A 19,152-nucleotide genomic window follows, 5' to 3' on the forward strand; every position below is an offset into this window, starting at 1 on the left:
AGTTTAACATGATGACACTGCAGCTATACATACATGCACTCCCGTGCATGTGTAATTAAGAATGATGGTGGTTCTGTGTGAATATTGCTATTTTGCTATATGGAACTGACATGGTGGCTGGTTGATTGGTGCCTGGCTGGCCAAAACGGCTGGGAAGGTAGACAATATTGGCTTAGACTTGATTTCCTTGTAACAGTTTCACACAGTGGGGATATTTGTATGTGGACATCTCTACTTTCTGACCTTCTGTACTATCCTTGTCATAACTGGTACTTTTGCAGAAGGCAGGTTCTCTTACTTAAGAGGGGAGAAATGGGAAGAGGCTTACGTAATCCACTGAAGGCAGGGCTTTCTGAAGAGACTTCAGGGGTTTTTGCCCAAGTGTTTTATCTTGCAGTCAATCTGGGCATTACTAGAGTTGTACAGTACTGTTCTCAAGCTCCTGCCAATTAGTTGCCAAAATATATATGCAATGTTGATTAACCTTAACAAAGATGCAGCCTTCTTTTTACTTAACACCTTCAACTATGGGTGCAACAATCTATGCATATTTTACTGTGCTTCTAAACTTGCAATTTATAATTTTAAAACTTACAGAGTGGCTTCCATCACAAAAGCAGTTTGTGCTTGAAAGGTAGGTTCACATTACTTCTTCAGATTTCCCCCCTCTCATCCTCCTCCCCGCCCCCTCCGGTCACTCCAAAAGTCAGGAAAATAATCATCTGGCCTTTATCTAGGGAGATATTTATTTTAGGTTGGTTGCAATAATGCAAATAGTGAGATGTATTAAACTATTTTTAGTCAAAGGATTGTATGAATACATCAACTCATCCATATAGAAATACCAACACCATCCAATATTAAGACAGATTCAATGTGGAATCAACAAAATACTTTCCATAAAGAAAACCCAAAGGTGCAACTGCACTATGTAAGGCAAATGCTAATGAGGCTTATAATAGATAGCAGACTAATGTAAAGAATTTACTTACGTTTGTCTGTCCCGATACATCTTGTTAACTTTTTCCCACTGGTAAGTAAGCTGTATCAGCCTTTCCTGTATCCTTCCAGCTTCTCCAGGTGTGGCACTTTTTAAAACTGCTGTCTTCTTATTGTGAATAACTTCAATCTGACCTGAGTATCTCCCTAGGCTGTCTTTTATCTTCTGCAATGCCATATTAAACAACAACAAAACAAAAAAACATATCAGGTGCAATTGAAAAGAAGCAGCAACCTTTTGTCTAAATTATATAGTTGGTATAGGATACTTCTAGCTCTTGATTAAGAATGAGTATAGTCCTGAGACTTTATGAGAGATGAAGCAGTGAGAGTAGTAGGGCAGAAAACATACAGTACTAGAGATGGAGTGTGAGATAGTTATGGCCCTCTGGGTGTGTGTGAGGAACTACATGAACTAAGGGGGTGAAAGAAGTTATTTTGGTGGATAGGTTTAGTGGAAGGGTTCTCTATAAGAGGCAAAAGAAGAGGTAGGAAAAGCTTGTTAACATTTTAAGTATGTAACGTAGAGAGAGAGAGTGTAAGCGCACATGCACATGTGTATTTTTAAATACTGATCGTGAACTTTTTCTGAGTGCTGCTCTTATGTAGCCAAAATAGCACCATCCACATACACGAGGATGGTTGTCAGCAAGATTTGGGAAACACCAAAGATTGCAGAAGTAAAACAAAAACTTAGGAAAAAATGTTCTGGGAGACATCCCCCCCCCAAAAAAACCCAATGAAGACTGAGGATACGCAGCAGCCAGGGAATACCAACTGCCTAACTGTATATTTTGAGATAATATCACATGTTGATATTATAATTCCTGTGGATAAAGTACATTATGGATCTAAAAAATAATTTGTAACACATTAACTCTTAACGGAATAGCTAGCTAGAAAACCTAAAGACTTGTTTGGTGAGATGCCACAGGGTCATTAACAAGGCAGGCCAAGGCCAGTGCTGGCACTTCTTTATCTGAAGTTTTCCCCTTCCTGCTTCCTGTTGGGCAATCTACCAGCATGTTTTAACTTTTAAACAATTTTAATTTTCCATGTTCTCACCTGCATACTTGTTTTTCCTGAGCAACTTCTGTACAAAATTTTGACAGTTTTGGCTTCAGAAATATTACTCAAAAGATAAAAATATCTCCTTGCTATAAACCCAAGTGGTTGAACATTAAAACTGTGGCTTTTGGCATAAAAATGCATGGAACTGGAGAAGGGGCCATTCCCAGCCCTCACTTTCAGGCATTATTCTATAGCATTTATCTCCCACACACACACACACACACACACAACATGGGTCTTCTTTAGGCAATGAAGCCAGTGAACTTTCAACTGTTTATATTCTTCAAACCTGAAAAACAGACAGAGCTCTTCTGCAGAAGCTTTATGAGAAGGCTAGAATGTCACCCTTGTTTTGTTCCTTCTCAGGGATAGGTGCATCAGTCCTGTCATGCTGTCATTCTGCACATAGAAGGCTGCTACAGTCCCATTGGAATCAATGGGATTTGAAACAACATATATATGAGCAAGACTGCAGCCTCCGGGTTCAACAGCTATGGTGTGCCCAAAGTATCTAGCTAAGGAAGCTGTCCCAGAAAGTTGTCTGCTGATCATTCTGCTATTTCATGAGCTCCCAGAGATCTTCCACTTGACTGTTCTAGTATGGTCCTTAATGTAAGAAATGCAGCACCTTTATTCACTCAATCTCACTGAACAAGCTTAATTAAACCTTACCAAAGACAGATCAAAGAGGTGTGTATCTTTGGGATAATTTGTTTTATGTTAAATGCCATGGTGACATTATTTTAATAGTTGCTATGCTCTTCTCTAAAGAAATCCAAATTACTTTGCCTCTTTCAGTGCAAGTAAATGTGTACTTTGGGTGGCAACCTTGGACCTCAAGTGGCACCCTGGACTTGGTTCGAGATGTAACTGTTGAACCGTCTGGGAACAGTGACCACATCAGGTTATATGTAAATGGACTTTTGCCTAGCAGGAGACCAGCTAGGGAGGCTGTTGTACCTTTGGATTACAAGGGAGTCAAAGGTGTGCTAAAGGAGGATAAGAAGATTACAGAGAAGCTGAATGAATTCTTTGCATCTGTCTTCACAGTGGAAGATACAGGGCACATTCATGTGTCTGAACTAACCTTCCAGGAAGGGAGTCTGAGGAACTGAGGTAAATAACGGTGGTAAGAGACAAAGTTCTAGGCCTCATAGACTGTGGTGGCTGCTGGTGTCTATTGGGATTGGTAGGGCATAAAACAGGAGGCCAACAGTAGATGGACCTAGAGCCAATGACAGGTGCAACCACTGCCAATGATAGGCAGTACAATTCTAGTTTTGTTCTCCTGCTGCTGCTGCTGCTGCTGCTAAGTTCTATAAGGGCAACACTGAGACTAATCAGGAGGAAGCTGTCAGGCAGTGCCATCCCCTGAAGCAGGTTTGATAAAAATCAATGATAAAAAACCACTTTAAAAAAATGGATTTTTTAAATTTAAATTGATTTCAAACTTTTCTTAAAACAATTAATAAAATGAGAGCCTAAGTCAAAGATATCATCATGAATAATAATTATACAACTTCTAATTATATTCTATGAATATATTAACAGCAGTTTATGGAGATGAGAGATAACCTGATCAGTCCTATTCTGCAGGTGGTGTACATGAAGTGCACACTCTCTGTCTCAAGGCCTTGCCTCTCTCTAAGTACAAAGTACATAGAGAAGGTCAGTGAATAGAGAATTTGGGGAGATGGAGTAGATCTGAACAAGGAGGAGACCACTGAAGTGGTAAACTAACTCTTAAGAGCAGTAGCCTCTTCTGCAGGTGTAGACAGAATTTTTTTCTTGCTTTGGACTAATTCATTCTAAATTGAGAAATAAATTGAGAACTGAAAAAGCAGGAAAGTTTGTATTTCTTTTCCAGACAATGAAAAAGGAAGACAAAGGTGAAGAAGACGACTAAGTTAACTATAGCACCCAATACTGTAAGTTTCTCCAGTTGACTTGATTGAAATTGCCTAAATTTTATTTTTTTTTAAAAAACTTTAAATTTATCTAAAAACTGAAATAGTTAACTATTTATCTATGTGTGTGTTTTGTTAATGTTGTTTGTTGAAGAAGAAAACTAACCAGAAGAATAAGCAGTCTTAGTACAATTTTGTATAATTTAAAAGCCTGTTTGGTGGTGGTGATTCTGGCACATCATGACAAAAATATCATGATAAATTGAACAGTTGGAGCTGGCTCATCTCCTGAACAAGTTCATTCTGCTTTAGTACTAAAATGACTAAATTATCATCCAATTTTCTGATGAAAATTAATCTGAAAACAATTCAGACAAAATTGCTTAATGTGTACCTACCTTCTAATGAAACCAACTTCTCTGAATATGTATTAAGGTTATATTAAACAATAATGTACTTCTACTAAAAATGATTAAATCAAATCTTCCTCACTAATGAGTTAAACTGTGATTTAAATCATTAAAATTGAATCATTCAGAGAAGCGATTTAAACACGATTTAAATCAATTTGATTTAAATCAGTCATGCCCTGGAGTAGTTGTAAATAAGAAGGCAGGCAGGTAGGGGCTGGCGGAAGGCAGACTGAGGTTTGTGGGACACTGTCCCATTTGCCCCAACAGACCAGCCTCCTCTGCTTATAAAAAATTAAAACTGACAAATAACCAGCTCCACATGGCATTCACCTGAGAGTTCTTAAATAACTCAAAAGTTAAATTGTTGATCTGCTAACAGAAATATATATAACTTGTCCTTCAGATCAGCTTCTGTACATGAGGACTGGAAAGTGGCCAATTTAACACCAATTTTTAAAAAAGAGATCCGGGAGGAATCCATGAAACTACAGGCCGGTTAGCTTAACATCTGTTCTGGAAAAACTTGTGGAAAACACTGCCGAAGATAAAATTACCAAGCATATAGAAGAACGAGTATTTGTTATTGCTGAAACATAATTGGCATGGCTTCTGTCTTTTAGAGTTCCTATAACAGTTCTTTGAGAGTGTTAAATAGAGGTGATCCAGCTGACACTGTGTACTTCAACTTTCAAAAAGCTTTTGACAAAGCACCTCACCAAAGACTCCTGAGTAAGCTTAGCAGTCAAGGAATATGAGGAGACATCCTCTTGTGTATCAGTAACTGTTTAAGGAACAGGAAGTACAGGAACAAATTTACAGTTCTTCCAATGGAGGGATATAGAAAGTAGAGTCCCCCCAAGATTCAGTATTGGAACCTGTGCTTTTTAACAATCTAGAGTTAGGGGTGAGCAGTGAGGTAGCCAAGTTTGCTGATGATACCAAATTCTTCAGGGTGCTGAAAACAAAAAGGGATTGTGAAGAGCTCCAAAAGGATATTTCCAGACTGAGTGAATGGGCAGGGAAATGGCAAATGCAATTCAGTGTAAAACGTGTAAAGTGATTCATCTTGGAGCAAATTTTAATTTCACACGTATGTTCATGGGGTCTGAAGTGGCAGTGACTGACCACCAGGAACAAGACCTTGGGGTCATAGTACATAGTTCAATGAAGATTAATTGGATGGCAGCTGTGAAAAATGTGAATTCACAATATTCACACTGTGAGAACAAGATGCTGGACTAGATGGGCCATTGGCCTGATCCAGCAGGCTCTCCTTGTGTTCTTATGTGTAAATACCATTTTGTCCTGAAATTTCTCTGATACTATGATTACATATGTGTGTTCCCCCTGTTGAGCCCAGGGGTGACGGACCCAGCCTCCTTCCCGAGGAAGGAGGGGGAAGGCATGAGTTTCAGAAGCCTCAGCCATTAGGGAGCATGGGCGATCCAGCTGTTGTTGAGTCTAACTCTGACCTTGGGGAAGAGAGCGAGTCGCCCACCCCACCAGTTCCCATGGCTGGTCCTGCCCCTCAATGGGACAGCGCTTAGCCCCCCAGAACTCCCACGGGACTGTTGGGGGATGCTCCTGAGAGAGCAGACACTCTTCCTTCACCAAGCAGTATCTTAGAAACGCTTGACGCTTCCCCGCCCTCCACTCTCTCGCCTGCCGATCAGGAACCTGTGCTGTCCGATGAGCCCTCAGAGGCTCGCCCCCCCTCACCGCGCTCACAACGTCGGGAGAAGTGGACAGGGCAGAAGGAGGCATGTGTGCGACGGAGTGAGAGGTTATGCCCCAAGACCTCTCCTATTTGAGGCTACCACGCCTGGAAGTGGGCGCTGAGTCAACTTTCCTAACAAGTTGCACAGCATGTCTAGAGTGCAGTTAGGGATTGTAGTGAGTTAGCATAGGGGTTTCTATGAGGCGCTCAGCCTTTGATGTATCCATTACTTTAATAAAACAAGAATTGACTGCACCCTCGTCTCCGACTGGTGGTTCTCGCTCTGAACCAGACACCCCCCTGCTTTCTCTTTATGTACATACATATGTGCAAGTATGATTCCCTTCCTGCTTTTTTGTTATTGAACTGTGACTATATTTATAAAAATAATACTTGTATTTGCACAGAAGAAATAATTTTCAAGCTACTTTAGATGTCATCAGAGATTTTGTAACCTGGCTAAGAAAAATGCACTCAGATTTCATTTTAAGAGTGGAGAGGGGGGGAGGCTTAGAGGAGCCCATTAGCAGATGAAATGACAGCAGCCTTTGGGAACTGGATCAGTTTCATTGCTCTGGAAAAGTTAAATCAAAGCATAGGAATTTCTGATGACCATTTATTTTTGCTCTATAAGATTTGTCCCTCTCTGACAGGTACGGAAAACATTTTCTACTAATTCAAGTATTGAGAAATTTGTGTGAGAAGCATCTCTCAAATATTTTCTTACTGACCAAATCAAGTTGGAAAGTGTCTTCATTCACATGGGTTGTAGAGATTTTAGTTAATTGGGTTTTGCACAGCTACAGGGAAGGACTATCTTAAACTTTACCATTTAGATCTCATTTGTAAAACTGAGTTTCTCAGTTCTTTCCTATACTTATTTGACAGAATCCAGATGTGCATTTCTTTTACAAAAATGCAAATACATTTTTGGAAAACAAAATATGTACAGGATGAGGCATTGTTCTGGAATGAATACCAAATCTGTAATCATATTTCAGTTTTTATACTGATAGCATAAACAGGAGAAGCACAGCTTGTACTATTCATGAATGGGGAAAAAAGATCCACCGCTAAATCACAATCTTAAATATGTACTAGAACTATGAATCATAATATTTGTTACAACTTTCATATATCCAGCACATTTAAAGAGGATTATGAATGCATTTTTGCTCGGAGAATGAAAGGTTTAGAGTGATTAATGAATATCTAGCATAAACAGAAACGGTGCAGATTCCTAAGGAGAACTGCTAGATTTAAATATATAATCTTTGAGGATAAAGACAAAAATCACAGCCAAAGCATACAGAAAAGATTATAATTATTTATCTGGAAAATATATTTTTAGTGGAGATCTCTTCTATTCACCTACAAATGCTATATGCTGTCAGAAGTCATCCTTATGGAAATCAGTATTTATTGACATATTCCTGGTCCTGCTTATCAGTAGAGTGAACTGGACTAGGATTGTTCCACTGGAACTGGGGAGCTTAGGTTGGAATTATCTACTTATTCATGAAACTTACTGGATGACCTCTTGGGGCAATCACTGTCAGAGGAAGATAACTTTTGCATGCCACCCATTACCTTTCAAGTATAATATATATCATAGTGTGTTTATGAGAGATAGTAAACTAATGAGCAAATTAAAAAAAAATAGAATATTCTACTGGAGAGCATAAAGTCTGATGGTTAATCCTTCAAGGAAGAAGATTCCAGATACAGATGTGCATACACACACATGCTGGAAAGGCTACTCCATAATTCTTTACCCATTTGGTTTATGTTCTTACATAGGGACAGAGCAATCCAACCTTCCCCCACCTTATGCATGGCTGGGCCCAGGGATTGGATTAGGTGGAGGTGCCCCTTGGCTCAGTTTTCCTGGCTCAGCCGGCCTCCAACCAGCTGCCAAACGTGGCCAGACAAGAGCCCCACTGTTGGTATCCATACTGACGAAGGCCAGAGGAAAGCACAAAAACAAGGCACTCAAAGGGCAGGGAAGATTTGGGGCTGAGCCAATCTTGGATCTGCTGGGTTCCCTGCTGGTTGCATGATGGCATGCGGCTTGATAATCCTGTCTGCTCCACCTTCCACCACTGCAATGTGCACCGTGGTTGTGAATGTGGTGGTGGTTCCATTGCTCCACAAATCATTCCAGTGGGAGGGTTGGGGATTTAGAAACCAGTCTTTACAGCCACACAATGCAAGAAACATATCCTGGGTTCTAGAAAAACCAGGCTGTAGCTTTTCACTTTTAAAAAGTCATCTTTAAATGCTAACTTGCACAATTTCTAATGAATATATTGTGCCAGCATTTTAGATTTTTTCCATAAAAAGGCATTGATTAAATATGTTATTATTTGGATTTTAAAAATAAAACACACATTAAAATGTAGTTCTGCCTACTACTGTCTTGAAATTGATTCATGTAAATCTTCTAGGGATAAAAATCAACAATTTAATTTTAAACCTTCTCCAACCAGCAGCTATACAAGTGATGCACTATGTTTCTATTTTTACTTCAGGATAATGACCATGATGAATGATTTCACTAGGAAATAATTATTAATTCATTACAAAGCTCAGATCAAAACTATATCCCTTCCCAAAGCGTATGAATTTTTAAGATCTATTTGGCTGCTGTGATAGATTTATTTGGGAGGAAGATGGAACTTCCACATTTCTTGACATTTTAATATTTAGTTAAATTAAACCTACAGCAACAGTTACTTGTAACCAAGTTAATCAATAACATTAAAGTTGGTGTCAGCTACAATAATATCAAATCCATGTGGATGAACAAGTGATTACTTATGGATATAAATCATACTAAGATGCACAAATGTATGACATTAAAGAGTACTAATAGGGATCTATTCATCTGCTACTAATCCTTTTGCAGGGTCATTGCTCCTCTGACCAATACAGCTGTCAACATTGAAAATACATAAAAAACAAGGACCAAATAACAGTAATTTATATGGTTGCTAACATTTTTGCATAAAGTAACCACATCATCATAAATAATTGAATTTAGTGAAGAATGGCAACAACGTCATGATATACTTAACAAAAGTATATAGGCGTAACAAATTACAAGAAAATTTTGAGCTTTTTATTGGGGACAATGTAAATGAAAAATTTGTATGGACTGATTTAACATCAAATAAATTAGTATTGTTTATTAATGGTTTATGGATGTACACATTATCTTTTGTTTTGTATTGCTTTCCAACAAATAAAAAAAACTAAAAAAAGTTTCCACAAGACTTTTTGTTGTTACTGCTTTGTACAGTTAAACTCTCTTAGCAGCTTTTGTTTTTGTTGTTTTTAAACTGAGGGTTGCATTCCATGCTGTGCCTGCGGGATTTCTTCCCCTCCCTCTGTGTCACCCAAAAGTCTGCTACAGATGAATTCCCTTGTACCAGCAGAGCTGCAGTGTTGAATATGCTCTAGTATTTCCCAAATTACATTGCAATCCTAACCCCATTTATCTGGGAGTAAACCCATTCAGTGGCTAATTCCCACAAAAATGGGATTAGGATTGCAGCCTAATCTACAAAATGCAAAGAGGGCAAATTTACAGAAACAACTGACCAAAGCAGTAACAACAAAAAGTCTTTTGGCACCTCATGGTTTAAGCTTTTGTAAACTACAGCACTGTGCAAAGCACTGTATGAGAAATTGCTTTTTGGAAACTCCCTTGAGATTGCCATGCATTGCCTATGTCCTGCCTGAACTTGAAGAACTGAGACTCAGACACAGCTGCAGTTTTTTCTTTTATTGAAGTAAGAGAAAGGTTCAGTTCAGTGTGCTTCATGAATCCACCCATGACTCATTCAGAACTCAGCATCCCTCTCAGCTAACTAGGCACAACTTGGCAGCATTAAGACGCTGACTCAGCAACTAACCCTTCCCCTTAGCCCAGCTTAAGTAGGGCTGGGTGGGCTCCCTGCTTGCATTTACACTGAGTCATGGCTGGAGGTGTGCGCATAAGTGCAGACTCCTCCTGAGCTGGGTTTGTTGAATCACCCGCTGCATTTGCCTCCTGGACCGGGGTGCAGATGGGGCCTCAGTTTCTGTCCCATCCTTCCCTTTACAGGGGAAGAGCTGTCTGGCGGTGCCACGAGTGCTGGGAGAGGCGCCACATCAGGTGGAGGAGTAACGGCTGGTCTGGTAGTCTCTCCAGGGGGGTGTCTGGGACTGCTGGAGGTGACCTGTCAATGTCCAGAGTGGGGGCTGCTTCGACATCCCTCCCTTCACTGGGTCCTTCCCAAACTGGAACATCCCAGTCCAAGTCTTCCTCGACCCCCTCCTGCTTGCCAGTCCACCCCCTGCTAGCATGGCTCATGACAGCCTGGGGCTGCTGTTCAGAAAGTCAAAAATATCAATTGTACTTTTGTTTATTTTCTATTCTGGCTAATGATGTACACATTCAAAAATGCTATGTATTACAGCATTTCTGATACTGTCTCAATTTCAGAATGAAGCTAAATAATCACATATATAAAAACTTCCTTGCATACAGGTTAGTTTAGCTTGAATATATTTATTATTTATATCCTGTTTTTTATTAAAATAATAATCTATGTAGCCTAAAAAAAGAAAATACAAAACTAGATCATCATGGAGAAAACTACAGCCCATCTCCTGGACATGATAGCTTTCTATTGGCAAAGATGATGGTGGTGGTGAAACATTCAACCATTCTACCTATCCACATGCTTTCTGAACTGATACACTCCTTGCACAGTCTTGGTACTTAACTGCTGTTGTTATTTTGTTATAATAGGGTATTCTTGAATTATGATGACTAACTACTAACAGACGAGCAATCTGTTCCACAACCTAGTTAAATCCAGTCCTACATGCTGTATGTACATAGGGTTCCCATACAATTTAGAACCCTCATCGTGGGGGGGGAGGGCAGGGCCAAGGAGGACATGGTGCAGCTGAACCCCACATCCCCTCACACAATTGTAAACATGAGATAGGACAATCCCTGAAAAGGACAAAAGTCTCCACTTTTCATACAGAAAATATTCACACACAAAAATTCAGCCCATCTCTAAATTTCCCTAGATGGTTGCATCAACTATAATATATTGCATTTGAATTATTAAAATGGCTTGATTCTTACCTTGAGGAACTCTTCTTGTCTGACAAGATCCTCAAAGTCCCTACCCTGCAGACTGGGAGAATTAAGGAGGTCTTCCAGATCGGATAAAGCTTGTAGAAGCCGAAGGATCTCTGCCAGGTATGCAGAAGGCACGTAAGAAGTTTCCACAGTCATACCTTCAGTCATCACAACAGTTGTCTCCTCACAAACAGTTTGCTGGTATAAATATACAACAGATTTTTCCCTTTAATTTCAAAAAATAGCATTCCACTTTTTTAAAAAGATCATATATAGCGAGATACCCTTGATTTACTTTGTGTCACTTTGATAGTACCCCATCTGAAATTGTACAACCATAGTAAGCAGTTTTTACTAATTCATTTCTATCAGTAATATTTAATGCTTCCTGTAGTAATGCACTTGTATCTCACTTGTCCAAAATTATAAATCAAGTTCTTGAATTGTGATAGCTAACTATGGGCCAATATTCACTAACAGGCCAAAAAAAAAAAAAACCCAACTTGGTGTTAAAGAACATACCTATAGCCAATAGATATTTCTATCAAACTTTAGAAAGCAGTGAAATTAGGCAGCTATAGTGAATGCCCCAGGAGAGCAGGAGATCTGACCTCCTCTCCGAGATACTGTACTGCCCTACAAATTTGTAAAAATGCATACACAATTTGGGTTGGTTTTTCACAGTCCAATCCACTTGCTGTGTAGAATTTGGTAACATGACCATATGGTAAGTGGTGGTAACACCTGGGCTCCTGCTGGGAGGAAGGGCAGGATATAAATCTAATAAATAAATAAAATAAATCTCCAAAAATAGAGAATTACATTTTTGCATTGTTGGTGTTCTTACTTTGCTTCTTTCCTGTGTTACTACTGTTTATACAGAGAATCTAACCTATAAAATTATATCTCTCTAATTATTTATCATAGAAATCTGTGTCAAAGTAAGACACAGCTTTGTTGTGTCAAAGCAAGACACAGGTGGTTAAGCAAGAGTTTCTGAGTTCAGGACTATATGTTTTGTAAGGCTTTGTTTTGAAATGAGCTTATGGGAAGCAGCAGAATGGCATGGGGGATATTTTTTATTTAACATGCAAAAAACCACGGTAGCTGTAGTATACAGCCACTCTTGTGGCAGTATAATGAACTATGAGACATTCAGGACATTATTGGTCATGATTCTAAGACCATGAAGATGGGTGTGTTGGTGCTTTTGGGGCTTCTGTGGACTTTTCCTAGTAGCATAGTCACATAAGTCTAAAAACAAAGAACAAACAAGCTAGAGGGGATATCCTATCATGGAGAGCTCTCCAGAAAGTTCTAAGTAGATGTGGCAAGTTTATAGCACAGTCATTAGCTTTGGTTCCAAAATTTGAGTTTGTATTTCAATATTTTTGTGTTTTACAAATTACTTGTCTTAAGTGTCAAGATCCTTTTAAATTTTTCTTTAAATTTTAACTAGACTGAATTTTACATATAGACCACACATTAAAGACTGGTTCATGCAACATATCATTTCTCAATGCAACCAATTCGGACTTTTGGGTGATATGCAAGTGCATAAACAAAATGCAAAGCTTGTTTTATTCTTAACGATGGCCCCCATTGCAGTAGTCATGTGCAGTTCCCTCACTGTGCCTTCATTTTAGTGCTGCCCAGATGGAAGCCACCTAATCTATCTCTATATACATAAAAATCTAAAGATGTTGGCATGCTGCAGTTTGCTTGGTCACAGACGGGCGGTGCTGCAAAATACAGCATGATTAGAAGTGGTGGATGCATGGCCCAGCAAACCACAGAGGAACAACCAGAATAGACTGCAGCAGCCCCCTCCCCGGCTCTGTTGGCTCCTAAGGAGATGGGATGAGTGCTATGGGAGAGCTCTAAGGGAACATGTGTGTGTGATTTGGGAGAGCTCTAAGAGGATGGGGGTGGGTGATTTGCAGGAGGTGGCTGGGCAGGGTGGGTGAGTGAATGAAGCGAGCAGGGGCAGGAGCCCCTTGTGTACATATACACACACACACACGCACACAGAAGAGGAATTATACTGTGTTTTCATACTTCATATCCAGAAGTGTTAACTATACAACATTGTTAACAGACTATCTAATGTCTCCATTTTCCATGCAGGACTGTTAATTACAACAATAAACCTAATATCTCGATGACCAGTTTGATTAGCTTAGGATATATACTTATGCAATGCCCATTTAAGATTAGTTAATTAATTTCAATTAGTAAGTTAAATGTGTTTATCCTAAAATTTGAAAAGAAGTTTTGACGATGTAAAAAAACTTTTTGTGCAATCTTTTGGCATGAATTGTACTGTTTATGTAGCATAGAGGTGGAGAATCCATGTTGGTGGACTCCAGCTCCCATCATCACTGACCACTGGCCATGCTTCGGGGCTGATGAAGTAACAACATCTGGAAAGCCACAAGTTCTCCCATCACAATGCAGTATGAAATCCACACAGGCTTATTGTTCTTTTAAAACAGAGTTCCAAAGTAGCTGGAGACTTTACAGATTCATTAACAATGTGCCAGGACTAGCAATTATTTCTTGAATCCTGTCCTTAATTAAACCTAGGGTAGTTATATTATTAGAGAGCCAGTGTGGTGTAGTGGTTAAGGTGTAGTGGAAGACCAGGGTTCGAATCCCCACACAGCCATGAAGCTCACTGGGTGACCTTGGGCCAGTCACTGCCTCTCAGTCTCAGAGGAAGGCAATGGTAAAGCACCTCTGAATACCGCTTACCATGAAAACCCTATTCACAGGGTCGCCATAAGTCGGAATCGACTTGAAGGCGGGGCATTTCCATTTCAGTTATATTATTATATATTTATGTAAACCATCCTGAATTTTTTTTAATTGAAGAGCAGTATAAAAAGACAGAAGGAATTGGAGAGATTTTACAAAGAAGTACAGCAAGAAATTGCTCACACACCAAAACAAGATGTTCTGATAATCATGGGGGACTGGAAGGCAAAGTAGGGAACAGAGGAGAACTAGAAATTGTGGGAAAATGGGGCTTTGGAGATAGAAATGAAGTAGGAGAAAGACTTACTGAATTCTGTGAAGCCAATAATTTGTTTCTTGCGAACATATTTTTTGAGCAACCGAAAAGACACATGGACATCACCAAATAGTCAATACTGGAATCAAATTGATTATATAATTGGTAGTAGAAGATGGAGAAGTTCCATACTTTTGGCAAAAACAAGACCTGGAGCAGACTGTGGCACGAATCGTGAACTGGTCATATAGAAAATCAGAGTAAAGCTAAAGAAGACCAACAAAGCAATCATAATGCCAAAATACAATTTAAATAACATCCCAGAAGAATATAAAGACCAAATAAGGAACATATTTGAGACTTTAAACTTAGTTGATAGAGAACCAGAAGAACGATGGAGTGAAGTCAGTGACGTTATCAAGGAAGAATGCAAAATGACAATACCTCTAGTTAAAAAGGGAGAAAGACCTCAATGGATGACTGACACTCTTAAAATAGTTAAACAAAGAAGGAAAGCAAAAGCAAAAGGAGATAGTAGCACAGTCAGAACCCTAAATGCAACTATACAACGACTAGTACATAGGGACAAAGAGAACTATTACAATAGATATTGTATAGAAATATAACAAGACAACAAAAAGGGTAGAACAAGAGCCCTATTCCAAAAGATTAGAGAAATTAAAGGGATATTTAAATCAAAAGTTGGGATGTTGAATAATCAACAGGGAAACACACTGACTGATTGAGATGAAATAAAAGGAAGATGGAAGCAATACACGGAAGAACTCTATAAAAGAGATGCAAGGGTGACAGATTCGTTCATGGAGGAACCGTATGATGAAGAACCAGAAATGTTAGAATGTAAGGTGAAAGCTGCTCTTAAAATACTTGGAAGAAACAAATCACCAGGAACAGATGGCATACCAACAGAGTTGTTACAAGTTACTGAGACTAAACCTGTCCAAATTTTGACAAAAAATTGTCAACAGATATGGAAAACTGAACAATGGCCCACAGACTGAAAGCATTCAATATATATCCCAATTCCAAAGAAAGGGGATCCCAGGGAATGCAGTAATTATCAAACTATTGCCTTAATATTCGATGCAAGTAAAGTAATGCTCAAGATTCTACAACAAAGGCTCTTACCATATATGGAGCAAGAAATGCCAGATGTCCAAGCTGGATTTAGAAAAGGAAGAGGTACAAGAGATTATATTGCAAACATACGTTGGATAATGGAACAGACCAAGGAATTTCTTGGAATTGTCATTGATCACAAGCTGAATATGAGCCAACAGTGTGATGTGGCTGCAAAAAAGGCAAATGCTATATTAGGCTGCATTAACAGAAGTATAGTTTCCAAATCGTGTGAAGTATTAGTTCCCTCTATTCAGCAGTAGTTAGGCCTCATTTTGAATACTGCGTCCAGTTCTGGTCTCCGCACTTCAAGAAGGATGCAGACAAAGTGGAACAGGTTCAGAGGAGGGCAACAAGGATGATCAGGGGACTGGAAACAAAGTCCTCTGAGGAGACACTGAAAGAACTGGCCATGTTTAGCCTGGAGAAGAGAAGACTGATGGGAGATATGATAGCATTCTTCAAGTACATGAAAGGTTGTCACATAGAGGAGGGCCGGGATCTCTTCTTGATGGTCCCAAAGTGCAGGACACAGAATAATGAGCTCCAGTTGTCGGAAGCCAGATTTCGACTGGACATCAGGAAAAACTTCCTAACTGTTAGAGCCATACGAGAATGGAACCAATTACCTAGAGATGTAGTGGGCTCTCCGACACTAGAGGCATTCAAGAGGCAGCTGGAATCTGTCGGGAATGCTTTGATTTGGATTCCTGCATTGAGCAGGGGGTTTGATGGCCTTATAGGCCCTTCAGACTCCACTATTCTCTGATTCTATCATACGTTGGATAATGGAATGGACCAAGGAATTTCAGAAGAAAATCACCCTGTGCTTTATAGATTACACCAAAGCTTTTGATTGTGTAGATCATGAAAAACTATGGAATGCTTTTAAAAAAATTGGGGTGCCACAGCATCTGATTGTCCTGAGGCACAACTTATTCTCTGGATGAGAGGCTACCATAAAGACAGAATATGGAGAAACCGATTGGTTCCCCATCACAAAGGGTATAAAACAGGGGTGTATTTTATCACCCTATTTGTTTAATCTGCAAAACATATCATACGAAAAAAGGGATTGGACCAAGATGAAGGAGGTGTGAAAATTGGAGGGAGAAATATCAATAATTTAAGATATGTAGACAATACCATACTATTAGGAGAAACCAGTAATGGTTTGAAATGAATGCTGTTGAAGTTAAAGAGGAAAGCACAAAAGTAGGACTAGAGCTGAATGTCAAGATGAAAGTAATGACAACAGAAGATTTATGTAACTTTAAAGTTGTCAATGAGGACATTGAATTTGTCAAGGATTATCAATACCTTGGCGCAGTCATTAACCAAACTGGAGACAATAGTCAAGAAATCAGAAGAAGCCAGGACTGGAGAGGGCAGCTATGAGAGAACTAGAAAAGGTTCTCAAATCCAAAGATGTATTACTGAACACTCTTCAGACCATGGTATTCCCGATCTCTATGTATGGATGTGAAAGTTGGACAGTGAAAAAAGTGGACAAAAGAAAAACAAACTCATTTGAAATATGGTGTTGGAGGAGAGGTTTGCAGATACCACGGACCGTGAAAAAGACAATAATTGGGTGTTAGAACAAACTAAACCAGAACTATCATTAGAAGCTAAAATGATGAAATTGAGGTTATCATACTTTGGACACATCATGAGAAGACATGATTCACTCGAAAAGACAATAATGCTGGAAAAACAGAAGGGATTAGAAAAAGAGGAAGACCAAACAAGAGTAGATTAATTCCATAGCCACAGACCTGAACTTACAAGATCTGAACAGGATGGTTTATAACAGATGCTGTTGGAGGTCGCTGATTCATAGGGTCACCATAAGTCATATCAACTTCAAGGCACATAATAAAATCATGTCATATTCCAATAAATTTATCTTCTTTTACTCTAAACTTCTGGCTGAAACTGTCCGTTAATTTTTCTAAGACAGCCATCTCCCATCCTGATCTGTATCAGTATTCTACACTAGCTCTAGCCAAGTCCCTCCAGAAGTGGGCTACACAAACTCTGGCAGTTGTAAACAGGAAACTGATCAGTTCTTTATTCCTCAATTTTTTATCATTATTTACTAATACAAGCTGTGAGGTTTTCGGGATGATTTGTCTAGTTATTGTACCCACCTCTTTAAAGACCTCAGTCCAAAACACCTGGACTTTAGGGCACTCCCACTACATATGCAGGTAGGTCCCTAGCTGTTCCTCCAACATAGTAGAGACATTCCCTGGCCAACACAAGACAGTCTCCAGGGTGTAAGATACCATTTGTGGATTATTTTCAGAAACATTTCCCTGTGCTTGACTTAAATGGACCTATACAGGATCTTATTTCAGAATATATTCCAGTCACTTTCTTCCATTTTCAAGTCCAGTTCCTTTTCCAAGAGGAATTTCAAACCCCAGGTTGTGTCATAATCTGCTTCGATGATGATTGTATAAATATTGGATACAAGCCCTTTTGAAGTTCCAGAGCAGGCAAGCACCAATTTCTCAAATCTAGACAAAGGGCATGTTGCACTTTCTTTTATAACTGTATTACTCAATAAAGATTTAAGCTGCCTCCATAAAAGCCATGGGAAGCACACTTGTTCAATTTTCCCTTTTAAAGTCTCCTCTCCTATGGGAGCTTTATCCACATAAAAGTCACATAAATGAAAGAGTTCATTAGCATGCCACCCCAAGATATCGTACGATCAGTACTGATTGTAATAAGAAGGGTAGAACACCAAGGGAATCAAAGAGAGATATCCTGCCCATTTAGCCCATATTTGGAACATGGCTTTAGTGAATCTATTCTTGAAAGATTCAGTTTTCCTAATTTTTTTCTTAAGAAATGGGAGAATGCTGGATAGAGTAGGTTCTAGGTCTATGTTTTCCAGTTGAATCCATCGTTTGTCCTGAATTTCCAAAATGAATGGAATGGCATGGGCTCTTTAGTTCCATCATAATAAAGTTCAATGTTGCTTGCATACCCAAGGCGTCTGTTGGCCAAAAATAAATGCATTTAACTGGGTCTGCCATGTGCATAATTGTGAAGGAGGAATCCAGATTGGCAAAACTTAAAACAAAAATGTTAATGTAGGTAACGCTATCATCTTGACCACTGCTAGTTTGTCCCTTGTAAATATTAATTTGTTGATAATTCAGATTATTAATTCTAATTTTGGTTCTGAATAATTTTGTTTTACCACACTAAGAAATTTAGGGTCAAATTCCATATCTGTAAACACTTCAAGGAACAAAACCAGACTGATCTGGCTGCACCAATTTATTCAGGAAATCCCTACGTCTATGGACTATCACCAACATATAAATTTTATAGTCCTGATTTGTCAGAGCAATTGGGAGATAGGATTCCACTTTCGAGTGGTCTTTACATGGCTTAGGTATAGCAACCAACCTCAAGTCTAACCATGTCTAGGGGAGTCTTGCCACTTCAAGAATATCATTGAAGAGACATATCAAACAGGGCAGCAAGAGATCCTTAACATGTTTGTAGAAAACAGCTGTAAAGCTGTCTGGTGCCAGAACCTTACCAGATTTTAAATTTTTGGTGAAAAATTCTATTTCATCTGGTGTAATATGCTTATTTAGTGACTCTGTTTCTTCTTCTGAGACCGCAGGGAGGTTGAGATCATTCAGGTATTTTGTTATATTTCCTACCCCAGGTTGGAAGAGCTATACAAAGATTCAACAAACTGAGCAAACTCCTGGCAAATT

At 39.1% G+C, this 19,152-nt stretch overlaps 1 protein-coding gene across 12 annotated transcripts in view; it reads right to left on the reverse strand.

Annotated features, from left to right (window-relative positions):
• The window catches only part of DMD (dystrophin), a 2,032,119-nt gene that overhangs the window by 1,025,037 nt on the left and 987,930 nt on the right, over window positions 1-19,152 (reverse strand). For all 12 annotated transcript variants that reach the window (XM_061627388.1, XM_061627390.1, XM_061627384.1 and 9 more), the window contains 2 exons: window positions 11,254-11,448; window positions 993-1,165 (listed from right to left, as the gene is read on the reverse strand). In XM_061627388.1, coding sequence (XP_061483372.1) covers window positions 993-1,165; window positions 11,254-11,448 — 368 coding nt within the window. The remainder of the gene's footprint in view (window positions 1-992; window positions 1,166-11,253; window positions 11,449-19,152) is intronic.

This window comes from Rhineura floridana, chromosome 5 (genome assembly GCF_030035675.1).
Source record: "Rhineura floridana isolate rRhiFlo1 chromosome 5, rRhiFlo1.hap2, whole genome shotgun sequence".
NCBI lineage: Eukaryota > Metazoa > Chordata > Lepidosauria > Squamata > Rhineuridae > Rhineura > Rhineura floridana.